Below are 17,551 nucleotides of genomic sequence, written 5' to 3'. Positions count from 1 at the left end.
GTTGTTTGTTTTATTTTTTTATATACCGCTACTTAACATTTAGTAACATCATTTGATATTTTTAATGCAGGTTGATAAGCTTGCTCGGTGTCAGTTGTCCAAACTTTAACGCTCCGACTGTCGTATTGCTTGTAAGCAGTGCTTTAAGTCGGGTAAGAAATTGAGGGCGGGGGCTCAAATGTGGGGCGGGACGTGCATGATGAGCGTGGTTTAATACGTGATGGGTGTGGCCTGGAAACCAGACTAGGCGGTGAGAAATAAAGCTGGTGTAATGTATGTTAAAGAAGAGCTGAACGATTGTGCTGTCTCTGCACTTTTGCTGTAAATGTGTTCATCTAGAAGGTATTGTGCGCTAGACTACCAACTGGCAGGATGTTCCCGAATGTATGCTGGCAGTTCCTTTGTGCAACTGGCTCTAATCGCAGAAGGGGATCCGGTCAGTGGTAGGAAACTGCTTTCATGAGTGGACCACTGCCACCTGGCAGGGCTGCTCCGACTATCTCCTGCAGCCTCTGTCGGCCAGGCTCCTCCTTCGATTTATCCTGGCAGTTCCTGTGTGCCAGGATCTCATCCTGGCAGGGATCAGAGTAAGGTTCTTCCCTGTGTGTGGATTGTAGCTGGCTCCTTTATGCCAGACTTAATTATGCCCACTGGAAGAGCTTCCCTCGAGGGAAACCTCTGCTCCGGGGGCTGTTGAGGAGCTGCTCTCCTGAGTGTGTCCTGCATTGCCTGTGTGGCCGGCATCTTTATGGCAGGGTTCTCGGGGTGATTCCTTGGTAGAGCTAGCCTTAGCTCAGAGCAGTGGGTGCATGGCACACGTCCCCTGGGTGCTGCTTGTGGGGCTTCCCCTAGCTTGCTCTTCCTGTGCTTCTCCAGCAGGATCCCTGCGCTTCCCTCACCCCGCGCAGCCTCTGCACTGCACCCCCCTCACCCTGCCAGGGCGCTGCACTCTGGAAGTCATCGGAAAGGTCCAATGGAGGCTGTGGTGCTCACAATCTGGCCCGGACTGGCTAATCGGGCAATATGCACATGGCCGAAACAAACATACAAAATGCTGGTGTGGGCCAGTTTTTTGGGTCAAAATTGGCTGTTTTTTTGGCCAGTTTGATGAGTTAATTCACCCTGCAGATAGTAGTTTTGACCAGTGTTGCTGAATACATTTTTAAAAAGCACAATTTGCATCACCCTTTATCAAAAAATCCCTGCCTGGTTATTATTCAAACCGTGAACAAACAAAAAGTGCTCACATAGTGGGATACTCACCTACCACATACACCTACAATAATTGGGTACCAGTCATTTAGATTTCAAATTGCAGAACTTTATAATCCTTATTTAAAGTTCATCTTGAAAATAAACTTCATGAAAATTTGTACAAGAGAATCCGTTTATTGGGTTACAAGAATAGAGTAAAGGTGATTATCTGTGTGTTTTGTTTATTTAGAAAAAAACATATTTAATTATTCAAACATTAATTGAAACTGTTCATAACAAATGGATCAATGAACAATTCCATTTTTAACAGCGCAATGCTTTTCTGGAGGAAGCCCCTTTGCCAGGAGCAATTAATCTCTACAATCACCAAGATTCATCCTATTGTGAAAATATCTGAAAGATATATTTACGTTTTTTAAGGTCTAGTGTTACTTCTCAATTATTATATTATATTCTGTTTTTTGTCTGTCATGATTTGTATGGAACTTATTTACCTGGTAAGGGTCCAGGATTGAACATGTGTCAAAGGTCGTCAAGCACACCACTCTTGCAATGCCCATAGGAGGCGAACAGGTACCCTGTCAAATATTTATGCTCAAGTTCAGGATCTGTTATAAAAATCTCGAAGGCACCTTTAACTAAATGGCTCGTAACTGTCTCGAGGCTCATACCTTGTTCAAGGTGCTGCCGCTATTATCAGCCTACGGCTCACTGCCGGTAGTCTGCGGTTGCTGGTCTTAACCCTCGATCATAAACTCTGTTCTGAAATGTAAATACAAGTGTAATTCTACGTCACCCACGTGTTCATCTTGACAACCTGTGTGTCTTCAATAGTGGCGTGAATCAGCTGGCAACATGTGATTGTATAAAGGTATTCCTGCACATTAAAAAAGATTAGATCAGCCAGTTATAATAGAAGAGTTGCTTACTGTGGCACTACCTTTTCTAATGGCCCAAACATATTCATGGAGCTGTGTGGATGATAGCAGGGGACAGGCTCCTATGTCTTTTCCTATTTTTGTTGGAAGTATGTTTGCTCCCTGGTTATATTTTTTCATTCAGAGTATTTGCCAATTTTTAGGGAGTAAAAGTGGCAGATATACCCAGCCCTGCAGATAAAGGGGTGTAAGATCGTATAACGGTCAAGGAAATGTGACCTTAAGAGAAAACACTTCGGCTCATGTTTTTTTTCATATTCTTTAAAGAGGTGGTGCCTATCTATACACAATTTTGTCATGGATGGAACAGAAACCACTCCACAGTATATAGGACAAAAGAGTTTTTTATTTGCAAGGTTTACAGCCGTCCCCTGGGATTCTCACCACATCTCAGACATCAGTAAATCTGGGTTAGTACTACTGGTCGCGAACCCCTATTATCTAAGTTCTTGTTAGTATAGCAGCAAGTATGCCTTACTGACTCCCTAACTTTCCCTACTCTAGCCACAGGTTATTCTTTTCTAATGGGAATTTGGGAAAGTGTCTGCAGTTGCTTTGCTGTAGGAATATGGTCTAGTCCACTCACCCAATCTCATTTTTCCTTCTACATGTCCCTCCTTCCTTAACTCCTCTCCGCTAGTCTGTTTTCCCTCTGACGTTTCACTCTTCACCCTTTGTTACTTCTCGTACTCCTTCCCACTGCTACTCTGCCCACGCTACTCTTACTATCCTCCCACGTCTGCTAGCACCCCATTTTATCCCAGTACCACCCTTCTCACAGTTACTGCATAATCTCCCCTCTCTGCACACTTATCCCACACTTCTGAACCACCACCACTCCTAAACAAATACTCTCCTTTTCCAAAAATATTTTTCCATGATCTGCTGCACCTTCCTTTCTCCTACTGTCCTCTACTAGTACATCTACAACTTCCTGTTTCCCCCTCCTCCCCTAAATGTCTCTCCTATCTCAGGGACTGGTTCTCTTCATAGCCAATCTGATTTTTTTTTTTTTTGTGGGGATGTGTATGTGCAGAGGAAATCTTTCAGCAGGGGCTTATGCCTTGACCACTGGTTCCACAGGGCTTAGGATTGAACTTGGACGATGAGAATTTTAGTGCAGAGGCTTAACATGGGTCCACAGTTAGTGGTCAAAATGGCCGGGTGGCAGGTTTATGAGATGGTGGTTATGCTATGAGAATGTGAGTATTTAGTTCCAGAGGTCTGTGTGGGGGAATGCCACGAGTAGGGGTATCAATGATTCTTATTTTTCTTTTTTAAATATGCTTTGGATATGAATATTCACGTCAGTACATCAACAATAGTTGGTTTGCCACATGCCTTATCTTTATCATTGCTCGTTTAAAGAGCACTACAGTCAGACTTGTTAAACATTATTTCAAGTACCTAGTTATAGAATGTGTTGGAAAATGTTTGTTTAGTTGCTATTGCCACAAGAGCTGTCAATCTGCTCACATTAAAGGGATCAAAATAGTTTTGATGCTGTAACTAAAAGCACGCTCTGGTTAACAATAAGCAGTGGTTACTAGTGTACCTCAAATCTAACTTGTCTAGCAATGCAAACTAACCGTTTCTCATTACGTTTGATCCACTAGCTTTTAAATGTCTTCTATAGATTTCGCCATGCATCCCATATGCAAGTTTCCAATATGGTTAATGTCACTGAAGTATCCTTTTATGGCAATAGTTGGCCTAAGGAATTAATAGTAGCCTTGTCACAAATGTATGCAAAGATCAACGCAGTCAGATATTACATAAGGAGGCGGCTTACAATAACTGGTATCAGTGTAATAGAAATTTTGTTGCAATGCATAGAGGGCCTAAAATGACAGGGTGGTATTTGGGGGGGATATACCGTTGATCATTTGGCTTTAACCCTGGGGTGCAATCTGGCAGGAGAATCACCTGGGAGATGACCGTCTGTCGGGGGGAGGGAGGGAAGTGGTGAGTTTGCTAGGAGAGACGCAGTATTCAACCTCATCCAAACGTACATCATAATTTTTCCCAGATGCATAATGGTGTGTTATCAGTGTACAAGTCCCTCCCATATAACTACTCAAAGAATCTGTCATGTATAATCATCTAGACTGAATAAGGTTGGTGCCATAGGGCTTCAAGAATCGCATGTGAAATCCTTTAATGGTCATGATTCTGCCCTGGGTAGAATTCCTCACTCCAAGGTGGGATCACAAACCCTTGTAACTGCCTTCCATTACCCTGATAACTCTCAGTATATAACTCTGTCACACTTAACTGAGTATAAAAAGATCAATACTATTGAAAACTTTATGGTACTGGGACGAGGAGGACGTGCACAGATGTGGTAAGGATTAAGAATGTTCCTTACCTAAAGGTGTGGTCTAATTGTTAGACAAAGGCACCTGTATATATCATTTAAATCCCAAAACAAGGTCCAGCGGGAGGTGGAGATCTAGAAGGCTGTGCTGTGCGTAGGGTGTTGCTGAAGGAGATGCTGTCCAAGGCGCAGGAACAGCCACTGAGAGAACGCCAATGAAAGCTGCCGCGAAGAGTGCAGTGCAGTCGAGCAGCATTGCAGAGAACATGCAGCGGGAACCGGCGTGTTTGGTAGAAGCCCAGCTGGTGACACATGCTCCCAATTCAGCGCACATTGTGTCGGTGCAAGAAGCTATGAAAGACCGACGGAGCTGTCAGAGCTCAAAGGGAGAGACGTGCAGCCCACCGCGGGTATGCGGTAGCCTGGAAGAGCGGACAGGATGCCCGAGGTCCGGTTCAACAGCGACCATGAGAAGGAGATGCCAAAGAAAGCCAGTGGGTTGGTCAAATGCTATTGCTGACCCCAGGGTGCTCCTAATGCGACATTTGTCATTTTGAATATCGAACTATTAAAGAAGCGGAACAAAAGTGGCAAGAGCAGAAGTCCCCTTAGATGGGACTACAATTGGGTAAAGCTTATAACCGGAATTGCCAACAGCAAAGGGACTGTTAAACCATACAGAGGAGACGAGGGGGCAACTCTCCCTTTTTGGGATATCTCCTGGGAAAAACTTGTAACCTACACTGCCAACAGTCAAGAGGGTGTCAAGAAGTTGTTAAAAGACAATCTGAAAACAAAGCTTCTCTGTTTCCAGTTTGGGGTAAACTGGAACACACATTACCAAGAGACTGTAAGAAAATGCACCTATTGTTCAGGCCTCCTTTTGAAGAGATATTGGTGTGGAGAGTCTTGGAACCAATATAGCCACGGAGTTTGATTGTAGCTGTACGAGCTTTCTTCCTGGCAGGTGAGTATATCGGGAAAGATGTGTTGAAACGCTATTTCTGGAGAAAGCTGTGGTAAAAAGAAAGTGTTACCACTATTATCATTTATTTACAAACTGTTGCTTTACAAGAAGAAGTTGCTGTGCTATCCTGACCAAAGAATTTCACTCGAATTAGGTGTGAATGCTGATGTTGGGCTTTTTGAAGAGAACAATTGCTTTGGTTTTGAGCTTGTGTTGCAAAAGAGACATTTTTCTTAGCAAGTAGGATACTGTGGAGAAAGTTTAATTTAGGAACAACCACTTGTGGAAACTCATTTTTGCTTTATCCAGGGGAAGGGCCTAGTGAATGGAAAATACGTTTTGTGCTACATTGAATCAGAACTATTCTACGGGTGTTCATGCATTGAGCCAGGGGAAGGGAACGCAACCCTGGTCACAATGAGTACTCTTTGGAACGTATATGTTTTGACTTTTGCACTGGGATGTTGAATTGAACGCCAAGCATTCCATGTGTTATTTGTATTAGTGTGAGGGTCAGATACTTTTGGACACTAGGTCACTTTTCTTTAGTTTTTAGTTAGGCTAGGGAAAGATGGACGTTTCTCACCCATTATTATTTAATAAATGATAACCCTTGAGAAAACTTAACCTTTGTGTCTGTCTCCCATTTCTGACCTCTCGCACAAGTTAGCCAGGTTCTTCTAGGGTACATGCAGGAGCTAAATGGCCCCAAGCGTTCAGATACCTGCATTCTACATATCCTGCTCCATTGTTCGATGGATAATTCCTCTTTCTACCTGATGTGTTGTCACCCAGACCTTTTTGCTTGATACTTTGCTCTGGCTCCCTTTTTCCACTGTTTTGTGCTCTGCTTTAAGACGTTACGACTCCTATGGCATAGTTCACACCAGGGGTGGACTGGCCTTTAGGGAACTCTGGAGATTTCCCGGTGGGCCTCTGCACCCTGGGCCTCTTTCCTGTGGTATTTCCAAATTTTCTCATAGGAAAAGCATTGGGCTTGCTGAAAATGTGTCATATAGGGCCACTTTGAACTTTATTTCCAGGGCCTCTTTTGGTCCCCTGTAATTATTTCCAGGGCCTCTTTTAGTTCCCAGTCCAGCCCTGGTTCACACACTGGCACCCCCTCCCACACGTCATTTGGCTGGGCTCGTGTCCTTGGTGCAAAATGGCCTTCACCAGGCCTTTCCTCAGGGTCTAACATTCTTCAGATACAACTGGGACTGCAATTGTCCGTTAAAACGTTTCACCAATGTGCTGCCTTTTCTCAAACAAAACGGCTTGGTCACATTGACTTCCACAGAAATGAAATTAATCCTGTATCTTTTTTAAAAAGCTGTTCCTCTAAAATATTTCACCGGTCTGCCTGGCATTTTGATACTCACTGTTGCTTGATTGACTCTTGCAAAGTTTTACTTTAACTGTGGTGATTTGACCCTTTTCCTAACTATAAAAGAATATATTCTCTTGACCATTTGTATTTTTCATTAAACTGTGTTTCTGTTTTCTGTACCTTCTGGCCTGCCTTAGAATTGTCTTGGCTGCTCTGCCAACATATTCCTTACTGAGCCTGGTATCGTCAAAGGGAAAACTTATGAACCAAGTGAGATGGATGTTTGTGTGCTCCGCAAACAGTGGCAAATGGAGGGGACGAAGGGCTGTTTATGCCTGGCTATTTACCCCCTTTAATAATTATCTTCAGTACACTCAAATTTGAGTGCAGCCCCTACTATTTGTGTTGTGATTATGCGAGGAAGATGCGCATGTTGGCAACGAGGTAAAGGGGTTGGAGCGAGCACAAGGATTGACTGGTGTGCAGCCTTGTTTGTCTGCAGGAACGTTGCTTGACCAGCATAGGCTCTTTGGGGTCCTGATTGGCTCGCTAAAGACAATGTCCCCGAAGACACTGAGTGCCTGATTCATGGAACGTTTTCCTATTGGATTGCGCCATTATAAAACACTTCCATGAATCTGGCCCTATGTCAGGAGCACTCCAGAGCCGCAGTGGTGATTGAAGCAGTGCAAGGCACTCCGAGGCGCAGCTGAGCAACAAGGTGTGTGTTTGCTTTCTCAGTTCTTTCAATATTGATTGAACGATTGTCCAGATTTACTATTGTATTGTTAAAGAAGAATACTCTGACTCCGAGCTGGGAAGTTGTCCATTGAATGCTGCAGACATTTATAGGATTGTGAGGTTAATGTTGAGCTTGTATTCAAGGGCTGATTGATCAAAGCACTCATTTCTCTAGAGTTGGGGGCAGTGCACTATATACGTTTTTGCAGTGGGAGTATTATTTTTGTAATTGGCAGTCAAAATACTTTTTAGGGACCAAAAAGGTAAGCCCCATTCCTAATGGGTGTATTTTATAAGGGAGTAAAAATGTTTTTAATGTAAAACAAATGTTTTTGTATTATTTATTTGCACTTGATCATTCATGCACATTAAAGTTTTATATTACCTCTTTAGATCAGGCAGCAATAATAGAAGTTTATTTCTGTGGCACCACGTATACTACTGGTCTAAACGGTTAATGCGTTTTTGCCACAGTTGTTTTCACTGCGGCGATTTTAACTGTGGTGACTTCGCAGCAGCAGGTTTATTTATTCTAACCCCCACCCATCACTACACCCACCCAAACGCGCATCAACACCTCCACTAAAATAGTTGTCTTCCGCAAATTTCGGTCCAACCGTTTCACATAATGACTTTTTCGACTCTCCTACTCGATTGACAATTTGTCATGGCACCCATTGTCTCAGCTGATAACTATGGGCAGCTGCTACGGACCTAGCAACTCCCTATACACCTTTGTGCTGGCTAAAAAGGCACACACCCATTTTGGAAAACATTTCTTCACCTCTTGCTTCTGACTACGGTCTGCCGAAGGGTGTTATCTCTCCCCACAGCACTTCAAGACCATATCCGTGGCACTGGGTGCTGTAAAATTGCCATATAACATGACATTTGCCTCTGAGTGCATGGCATGTGTGAGTGAAGCAGTAACACATGGTGCATCGGAAAACTGGCCTCAATGACTACTTTATTCCCCTTTATGAATAATATGTAGAAATGTGATGCTAGAGTGTGCATTATGGAATTCTCAGCAGAACTTGATGATTCTTGATATACATAACAATTAGATTCTGGTAAGTACTTGTGGTTAGTGCTAGGACTACACTTCTTTTTAATTCTTTCCTTTTGTGCATGAGTTTCATTCACTTGCCCCATCTTGAGATATGAGGACAAGTGACTTTTGTAAGTGGCTTACAAAATGAAATTGTGTGCCCTACTGTCGACCCTCCCTCCTCGTCTCCACGACCTTGGCTTTTGAAAATCTCCTATTGCCTGGATCGTCTCCTAGCTGTAACATTAATCCTTTAACATCTCATGAAACTCTCAAACATTTGGCCCCACCAACCCTTGTCTGCATACCCGAAGGATCAGTCCTTTGACCTCTGTTCTTCACCCTCTATACCTCTTCCCTAAGAGGACTTACCCCCATCCTTTGCCTTTCACTATCACCTGTTTGCTGTTGAGTCCCAAATGTTTTTTCTATTTACCTCCTTCACCCCAGCAATCTCGCACGAGATTACGAGCTGTCTTGCTGCAATTTGTCACTGGGTGGCTCTCTGCTGCCTTATGCTGAACTGTTCAAAAACAGAAGCCCTTTCTCCCAGCTTCCAGTTCCAACCCTCGCCTAGCTCCTTCTCGCCTAACTGTCTTGTTCCCTCACCCAAGGCAAGCAATCTTGGTGTCCTCTTTGATAGCTAACCACGACTGCAAAAATTCATCACTGCCACTTCCTCTGCTGCTCGTATCAACCTCCTCAACAGTTGGAAAATGCATCCTTCCCTTACTAACCACTTTACAGAAACTCGAATCTTCCCTCTTGTGCTCAGCAAACTGGAGTACTGCTCAAATCTACGCCTTTTGTCTCCTTCCACTAGACAGTCCTAAACTTTGCTACCCGCACTCTACATCCTATCCAGATCTTCAATATACTGGATGGCTGTCCCACGCACATCTGCTCTCTTTCAAGTTCCTTCTAATCTACAAAGTTATCAAATATCTTTCTGCTCAGCACCTGTCTGATTGGATCTCGGCTTACTCACCATCTCGTTCCCTCCAATCTTCCTCTGTACTTAACATGTCCCCGTGCCTCCTCCTGCTTTACCAATACTAGCCCGCACTGCTAGAACCCACTGCACATAACAATCAACTCCAGCCCAACTGTGGATCTCTTTAAAGCTCTGATTAAGCTTCACTTGCTAAAGAGGGAGCTCCTCGTCCCTTCTCCCCCCCACCCCCTGCCCACCCCATCCTCACTACCTTACCCCTCCACTCCCTCCAGTGATGCTTAATGTAATTTTGCATGTTTTATTAGCACTCCCATTTCTTTTCAAACGCTTGTATCCTTACGTTAATGTTACCTTTGTAAAGTTACCCGTTTTCATATATACAGTTCATGTGTCTCTGGTATGTCCCAGGTTTTTACACCATCGTAAGCTGGCTCACTGTTTGTTCCCATCTTAATGCTGTTCTATGGTCACCCTTCATGGAATACTTACGCCCGCTGTAAAAGTGTTCTTTTAAGTAATTTCTGATCGAAATTGGCATCCCTGTATTTAAAATAAATACAAATCTTTGTATCAAATAGGTACATTTAATTCCAATGCGCAACACACCCAGCATCTGGCAGATGAGGAAAAGGGGCAGTCTGGCAACACCACTTAACATATAATACATTCTAAGGGTTACTTTTGGTTCAGAAAAGGGTGCTCGGTGGCGGGCTGTGAACTCTGCCCATCATGCAGCGGCTTCCCTTGGCAGGGCAAGAAGTTGGTCAGATGTTGGTTGCGGCAGGGGGCCTTATCACTGCTTGTTTGTTTACCCTGTAGTCACAGACCAACTCCAAAAACGTCTCTCACAGGTCTTCTGCATTCAATGGCCACAAGGTTTTGCGGCAGCACCGGGACTTGGTGTGATGCTGCAACCCTGCTGGAGGTTCATGGTGAAACAAGGAGCAGAAAATCAGTGTGGAGTCCTTGTAAATTTCAGCGCATTGTCCTGAAGAGCAGCATTCCGATGGCCTTTGAGTGGTGAGGGATAGGATGGACCTTCAAATAACATTGCAAGCACAAGTTCGCGACTCTCTGGCACCTTGCAACTTAAGGGTCTCTGCTTCTGTAGAGCTTTGTGCCACAGCTAAAATGATTCAGGTATCGGTAATATCAAATGTTGATACAAGTCCTGGGATGTATCATTGAACATGAATCTATCAGACAAAAGATTATTACCATGTCATTTACAAAGCGCATGCCTATACCATATAGCAGTTGTGGTATATAAATTGTTGAGGCTTGTGGATCTGTTAGATGGGCCACTGCCTAGTGTTTGGGTCGTAGTATTACTGTTTTTTCCCCGAGTTGGAAAGGCGGAGTCTAGGGGCGTTGATTTACTCTACATGTGCAGGTACACATAATCACTTCCGTGTAGATTTCCTCCGATATATATTTTTTTTCTGCCATCATTTGGTTGCATGTGATTTGAGTAGAAAACTCTTGCTTATATATTTGTTGCAAGAGCATGCTCCACTGCTAAAAACCTGTATGCGCCGTGTAGGCTGTGAAGATAAAAGCAGAATGTGCTGTGCGTCAAATGTCTGTCTATAAGGCCTGCAACATGCAAACTAAGCCAAACTGAGCCACAGCAGGTAATTTGTGTGTGGTGAAGGAGGGTGCGGGCTGGATCTCTGGTGGGAAGGCTGGGAATAAAAGACAGACAATGTGGATACTAGCTTCTCGGCTGGAATCCGCAACGTCAGTGTTGCTTTTCAAGGGTCCCTTTTTTTTAATTTTTGTATTTTTTTTTGTGCAAGGATCCTGGTGGGTTTTTTTTATTTTTATTTTTTGCTGGTAATTACATTTCGTTCTGCCTTTGGTGTTAACGCCAAGTGATTTTTTTTTTTTTTTTTAAATATTTTTTTGTGTGTGTGATTTTTGTTTCCGACCTAAAATTGTACTTTACTGCACGTAAGGGGGATTTTCTCATGCATTGAGTTACCAGCCGGAGCATATAACGCAGACAAAGTGGGATATTGACAAAGGGTTGGTTTTCAAGCAGGGAAGAGGTCTGGAGGTCTACTTTGATAAGCCGGTAAGGTATCGAAGACTAGCTGTAAATACGTTGTATCCCTGTGCAATTTACAGTCACAAGTTTGAATTCCATGGCTTTCATCCGAGGTGGATACATGAAGTACCACATGCCTGGCTTTAATGGGGCTCATAACCAGGGAAAATATGCTATACAAGGTTATATAAAAATGTGTTTTTATCTGATTTTAAGATTGTTTTATGCAGCAGCTTGATGCGCTCATGACAACTGCTCAGTTAGTTAATTGTGTTTCTATCCTAAATTCCACAGTGAATGAAGCTTTCAGTATATCTCGAATGAGTTCCATGGTTGGCTGTTGAGCTTAAACTCTTACGTTGTTTTTACCTTGATGTGTATATTGTTTAAACTGGTTTAAATGTTTGGGTATTTTGCTCTTTTGTTTCTTGCTTCTGAGTTTGTCTTCTACCCTTAGCTCTGGGATTGGAGGAAGAAGAAATGGTGGCCATGGATGTTGGCTCGGCACCTGTCCAAAAGAATGTTCTCCCCTTGGTACCTATGCCACTTGACCAGACCCCTAGCAGATTGGGCAGTAGGCTATCTCCAGACCCCATTGGCAACAAGCTGGATTTGCAGGACTCGAAACGTGAGTTGTTTCCGGGTTGGAATTGAAGTACATTTTTCATTGCTGCTGTTACTGTGGTGATTAAAGTGAATCTGTTAATTAGATCACCAATTACTTTTCGGATTTAAAGTGATTTGAGGCTACTTTTAAAACTGTTTGAGCATGGCCATAGTAGGGACTACAAATAGAGTTCAATTAGTCTGTCCACCCTCCCTGTTTTTTGCCGTAACTTGTATTACTTTAAAACCTTTTCAATACAAGTTAACGATCCAAAGGATTGTTGATGCCAGTTTGTATCTGCTACTAACCGTGTAGAATCGCACTCACGTTCTGCAATCCACACCCCTGGAATCACATTGGCTGCTCCATCTGCCCCATTAACAACCTGCCCTTGCCTTTCTTTCAGAGCCACACAGGAAGGGCACCAAAGCGCCACTAGTGTGCTGTATAAGACCAGACATGACTTTCTGTTGTTGCAAGACTCCCAAGATTGATATATTATTTTGCCTTTTCCCTTGAACTTCATTGGGTAGCATGAGAGGAAATTAATTGATTTGAATAGTGATTTAAATATGGAGCGCAAATTGAGTAGCAAATACAAGATGTCTGAACTCTGTTATGTCAGTTGAAATGGATGCTGGAGTGCTGAAAGGGTAATTAGGACTCTAGTATATTCATAGCCATGGTGTGCATATGTATGTATATTAGGGGACAAATATATGGAGCATATTTAACATTCTACTGTTGCTAATGTCCATCCTTGTTTGAGATGGTCTTGTTTGTTAAACTCAACTAATATGAGTTTACTCATTGCCTCTGCAAATTTTGTGAATAATCTTTGCTTACCTATGATAGCAGACGATTAACTAAATAGCATGAATGGGCACTTGATGAATTTAATCATTAACAGGAAGAAATTGTAAAAATCTTTATCTAATTCTGTGTAAAATAGTGTATCCTGAATCAATGTGTAAAAATGCTTTTGTATAAACAATCTTGTAAAAATCATAAATGATTAAAAACAAGAATAAATAAATAAAATATGGAGCATTACAATTCAACTGTGTGTGAGTTACCAGTACAGATAAATGTAGCCTCTGTAACATAAAATAATGGAGAATGTGCTAAAGGAAGTATTACTATTACCAGCAGTCGTAGCTATACTACTACAATAGTTTGTCTGTGAACTATGCTATGCACTGTGTTTATTAGGTAATTTATGAATAAAAATCGAATGCAAAAAAGGTTACATTAGTATTACGGCCAGTAGTCTTATTACAAGTACTGTTGCTATTCTTACTACTACCAGTAGTTACTAGTATTACTGCTGCTGGTGTTGGGAGTAGTACTAACTCATTTGAAGCAGCATCAACCACATCAATAATTAGTAGTAATAGCTCTAGTATCTTTAACACTAACACCAATGTTGCAGTACTACTGCCATTAGTGTTATCACTACTACCAGTAGATGTAGTACCAGTAGAGCAATATTTCTACTAATAGAAATAGGGCTTACTTGGTATTATTACTATGAGTAGCAGCATCAGTACTACTACTACTAGCCTCCAGATTAGATTACTATTAACATTAGTAGTACCACTTGTAATTGTGCTAGTGGGTGGGTAGTATTACTGCTCTGAGGAGAAGTAATTCTGCTACTTTTGACTCTGTAATAGTGCTATTACTGCTACTGTTAGTAATACAATTGTTACTGAATATCGTAGTAGCAATATTAATACAACTGGCAGTAGTGCTACTTCAACTGCAGGTAGTGGTGCTACGTATTGTATTAGTGCTATTACTCTAATACACAACTTATACACAACTTTAGAAAGTGTTGTGGAGAAAGTGCAATGCACTGAATTGTTCTTGCTGAAGAGCGCCAGGACTCTGCTAGTGCTACAACTCTTAACCCGCAAACCATCCAGTGGCATACTAAGGCAATACTATTGATTTGACGTGCCTCTGTTTATTGAGGTAATATTAGCGCAACCTCTTGTACTGCTGCTATTCGCGGGAGGGATTAGCAGGCAAGTGCACTTCTTGCTTTCAAATTAAAGTAAGTGCAGCCTTTTACGTACGTTTTAAGGCTTTGATAGCTGTATAGATTGCACTTTCTCTCCTGTCGTCACCACCTCCTTAAGGGCTTGGAAGCATCTTGCAAAACAACTACAGCGAGATAAATGTTTGCCACAACGTTGAAAATACTACCATGGGTTTTTTTTGGCTTGGAAAATGGCAGAGGACTGATAAGTTGTCGACAGCATTTTTTGCTAGCTGTCAACTATTTTATTAATAACGTTTTAATTCAAAATAATTGGGTGTCTTGCCCACTCATAGAATGATTGTGTTACCTTTTAATGGTTACTCTTTTTCATCAAGTTCACATGCCATGACACTCTTTTGATGGCTGGTGGGCGGTCCCCACCACTAAATGCACAAAGGCAAACCCTGAGCGGCCCCATTTACATGCTACCCAATTGCACGTGATGTATAGTGTGCATCCCCTTTCTAATGCACCCTTTTTGTTTTTTTATTTTACAGTACAAACCCTCACAACATGTGAGGTGTGTGGTGCCTGCTTTGAAACACGGAAAGGGTTATCCAGCCATGCACGCTCCCACCTTCGTCAGTTGGGAGTGGTGGAGTCCGAGAGCAGTGGTGCACCTATTGACCTGTTATATGAGCTGGCCAAACAGACTAAAATTATACCTGAAATTAACCCATCGTCCCCTTCCCTCAGCAAGAAATCCAGCTCCCCACCAAAGGAGGACACAATGAGCCTGCGGCAACCTCTGCAGCCTTTACATCGACCTCCAGATACACCAACCAACAGAGCCATCAAATCTCCCCCTGGGTTCTCCCCCAAGAACCATCCACAGTCTGGATCCCCATTGATGAAGAAGGTGCATCCTCATCTTTCCGCTTCTCCCACACATAAGAATCTGGAGGAAAAGAACATGAAGATGCATGGGAGCCCTTTACACAGCTCGCCGAGATCACAGTGGGACATGTCCGATGACGAAGGTCCCCTGAACTTAAGTGAGTTTGCTTTTCTCAGAATTTTTTGATGACTGCAGGGGCTGGTGGGGTCTATTGCAGGGTAAGTCTTTGATTTAAAAAAAAAGTGGCAAAGCTGGACTTTGTGGGCTGGCATTGTATTCATGCTTAGTTTTGACAGTGGTCTGGCTTTTGTTCCTGCATGCATCACCATGTGTGATTAAATTGTGTTATTTTGTGTCTTCTGTGGAGCACAGATGGTGATTATTTCCTCTCCAGGAGGGGCACTTGGCGGGTGGGCGGGACGTGACTCGTTCCAAGATGGGAACTGTTCTCAGATTATTTGCTGTAGTAACACATTCTTCCAATCTGAGTGCAAGCTTATCTGGAGGTTTAAAAATGTATGAACTAGTAAAAACCTAGTAGCAGCTAACGGCAGAGACCTTTCTCTCCAGATTGATTGCCACAAACTCATTGCAAAACTCTTAAAAAGCATAGGCCTACCTGATCCATGGCGTTCAGGGAGTTTAGGATATAGTAGCAAATCGAATTAGTTCGTCATGTAGTCAGTGGAGTGGCAGTGATTAACTGCTACTTTGTCCTGCTGTAGATGAACTAACACTTTATTTCCTACCTGCCTTTTCGATACGATCAGGCGGCTTGTTTATTTGCCTGCCCATTGTAGTGCCTGGCCAAGTGGGAATTTCTCAAATTATAGCATTGTCCTGATGTGTGCTGTTTAATGGGAAATAAGCTAGGGCTGTGGAATAGCTCCACCTAAAAGCGGTCCTTCATGTGACAATTTAATGTCAAGTGAAGTAAATAGTCAAATGTGCCTTGCGGTTGTGACCACCTCTAAGTTGCACTGCAATTGCCTCAAACATGTTGATACCATGTCCTGCTTAATCTCAGACCATTGCCAGCTGAAGCCCTAGTTTGTTACGAAATGTAAAGCAATACGGCTGCAGATTTGGTTATTCTGCACTTCTCTTCCCAAATGATGGCATGTTACTATGTGTAGCAAACCTTTTGTCCCCCTGAGAACACACTTCCCTGTAGGGTTGTAACCCCCTATTTATGCACCCATTTGTTTTCTCGTTTCCATAGCTGTAGACGACGACCCTGACAGTGAAATTGACTGCCAGTTGTGTGGGGCCTGGTTTGAAACCAGGAAGGGGCTGTCGAGCCACGCCAGAGCCCACCTGCGACACCTCGGAGTGAGCGACCCTGACTCCAAAGGGTCGCCCGTCGACCTTCTAAATGAACTCATCACGAGCGACGACTTCCAAAGCCGCCTCCTGTCGCTCAGGCCCAGCGAAAGGAAATTGTTAGCGGCCGTCGGCGTCTCGGAAAAGCCCAGTCCAAAGAACATGGGCTCAGCTGCAGCAGGATCAATGGAGTCCATGTCCTTGCTGGGCGGTGGAGGAGGCAGCATGAAAAAAATGCTGCTGCCAGCGGCAGGAGGAGGCATAACGAAACACCATCTGCCTCCGCAAATGAGGCCTTTCAGCAAGCAGCATGCTATGTTTCCATCACACTCCTCTCTCCCACCAAAGAAAGTGAAGCAATACATTTCCCGTCCTACAATGCAGTCCGGCATGCAGAGGAAGCACAACCTGCCTCCAGGCACCTTTTGGCCTTCCTCGCCAAGTGAGATGTCTCCCATTAATCTGTGTAAGGTTTCCTGTTTAAATAAACGTAAGGGGGCGTGGGGGTTGGGAGGAAAGTATCAGGCGGAGAGCAGTCAGTTCTAGAAATGTGGCATTGTAGGCATTTTGTTAACCTATATTAAACTAGTAGTCATTTAAATTTTCTGATATATGCGTTTAGATAACATATTTGATGTTAATATTCTGTGCAGCCCCCTTTCTTCCCCTTTTGCACAGAAAGTCTAAATTACTTTCGGAGTAGCTGGTGTGAACCTGCAATATTCTGTCTGGGTTTTCCATCTACCCTCTCTTTTCATGGGTAAATCCCTCCCTTTTTATGTTTTAACATTTATATGGACCATTACCGTGGACTTCACCAGTGCACCGTTATGAATATAATCCTTTACCCTCAAGGTAAAGGATTGCAGCCTTTACTGTCTGGTATGCAGTCTCTTAGATTGTGCGATTGGCTAGATGCATTGCTATACTTCTGTACTGATTGGCCTCCCAAGGAACTCATGTGAAGAACTATGCCCTACACCCTCCATTGCCACACCGAAACTCCAAATCTCCCTTCCATGTCATTTGTCGCAATGTGCTTTCTTCCCACAAATCATCATAGTTTCACAACCCCGGAATATTTGCAATCCTTGAAGATTATCCCAATGTATGGCCTGGAACGTTCGTTGTTCTTGAATCTATGGCAATTAATGAGGAAGAAACCTTGGCAA

At 43.1% G+C, this 17,551-nt stretch overlaps 1 protein-coding gene across 10 annotated transcripts in view; it reads left to right on the top strand.

Moving 5' to 3' along the window:
• The window catches only part of WIZ (WIZ zinc finger), a 1,545,343-nt gene that overhangs the window by 1,225,603 nt on the left and 302,189 nt on the right, over positions 1-17,551 (top strand). For 8 of the 10 annotated variants that reach the window (XM_069603913.1, XM_069603914.1, XM_069603912.1 and 5 more), the window contains 3 exons: positions 12,022-12,192; positions 14,716-15,213; positions 16,279-16,845. In XM_069603913.1, the coding sequence (XP_069460014.1) occupies positions 12,022-12,192; positions 14,716-15,213; positions 16,279-16,845 (1,236 nt within the window). The remainder of the gene's footprint in view (positions 1-12,021; positions 12,193-14,715; positions 15,214-16,278; positions 16,846-17,551) is intronic. The other 2 variants (XM_069603910.1, XM_069603916.1) reach the window with 2 other exon arrangements.

The sequence above is a fragment of the Ambystoma mexicanum genome, chromosome 3q, assembly GCF_040938575.1.
Source record: "Ambystoma mexicanum isolate Mex_15411 chromosome 3q, UKY_AmexF1_1, whole genome shotgun sequence".
NCBI lineage: Eukaryota > Metazoa > Chordata > Amphibia > Caudata > Ambystomatidae > Ambystoma > Ambystoma mexicanum.
This window is presented reverse-complemented; position numbering and strand designations above follow the sequence as displayed.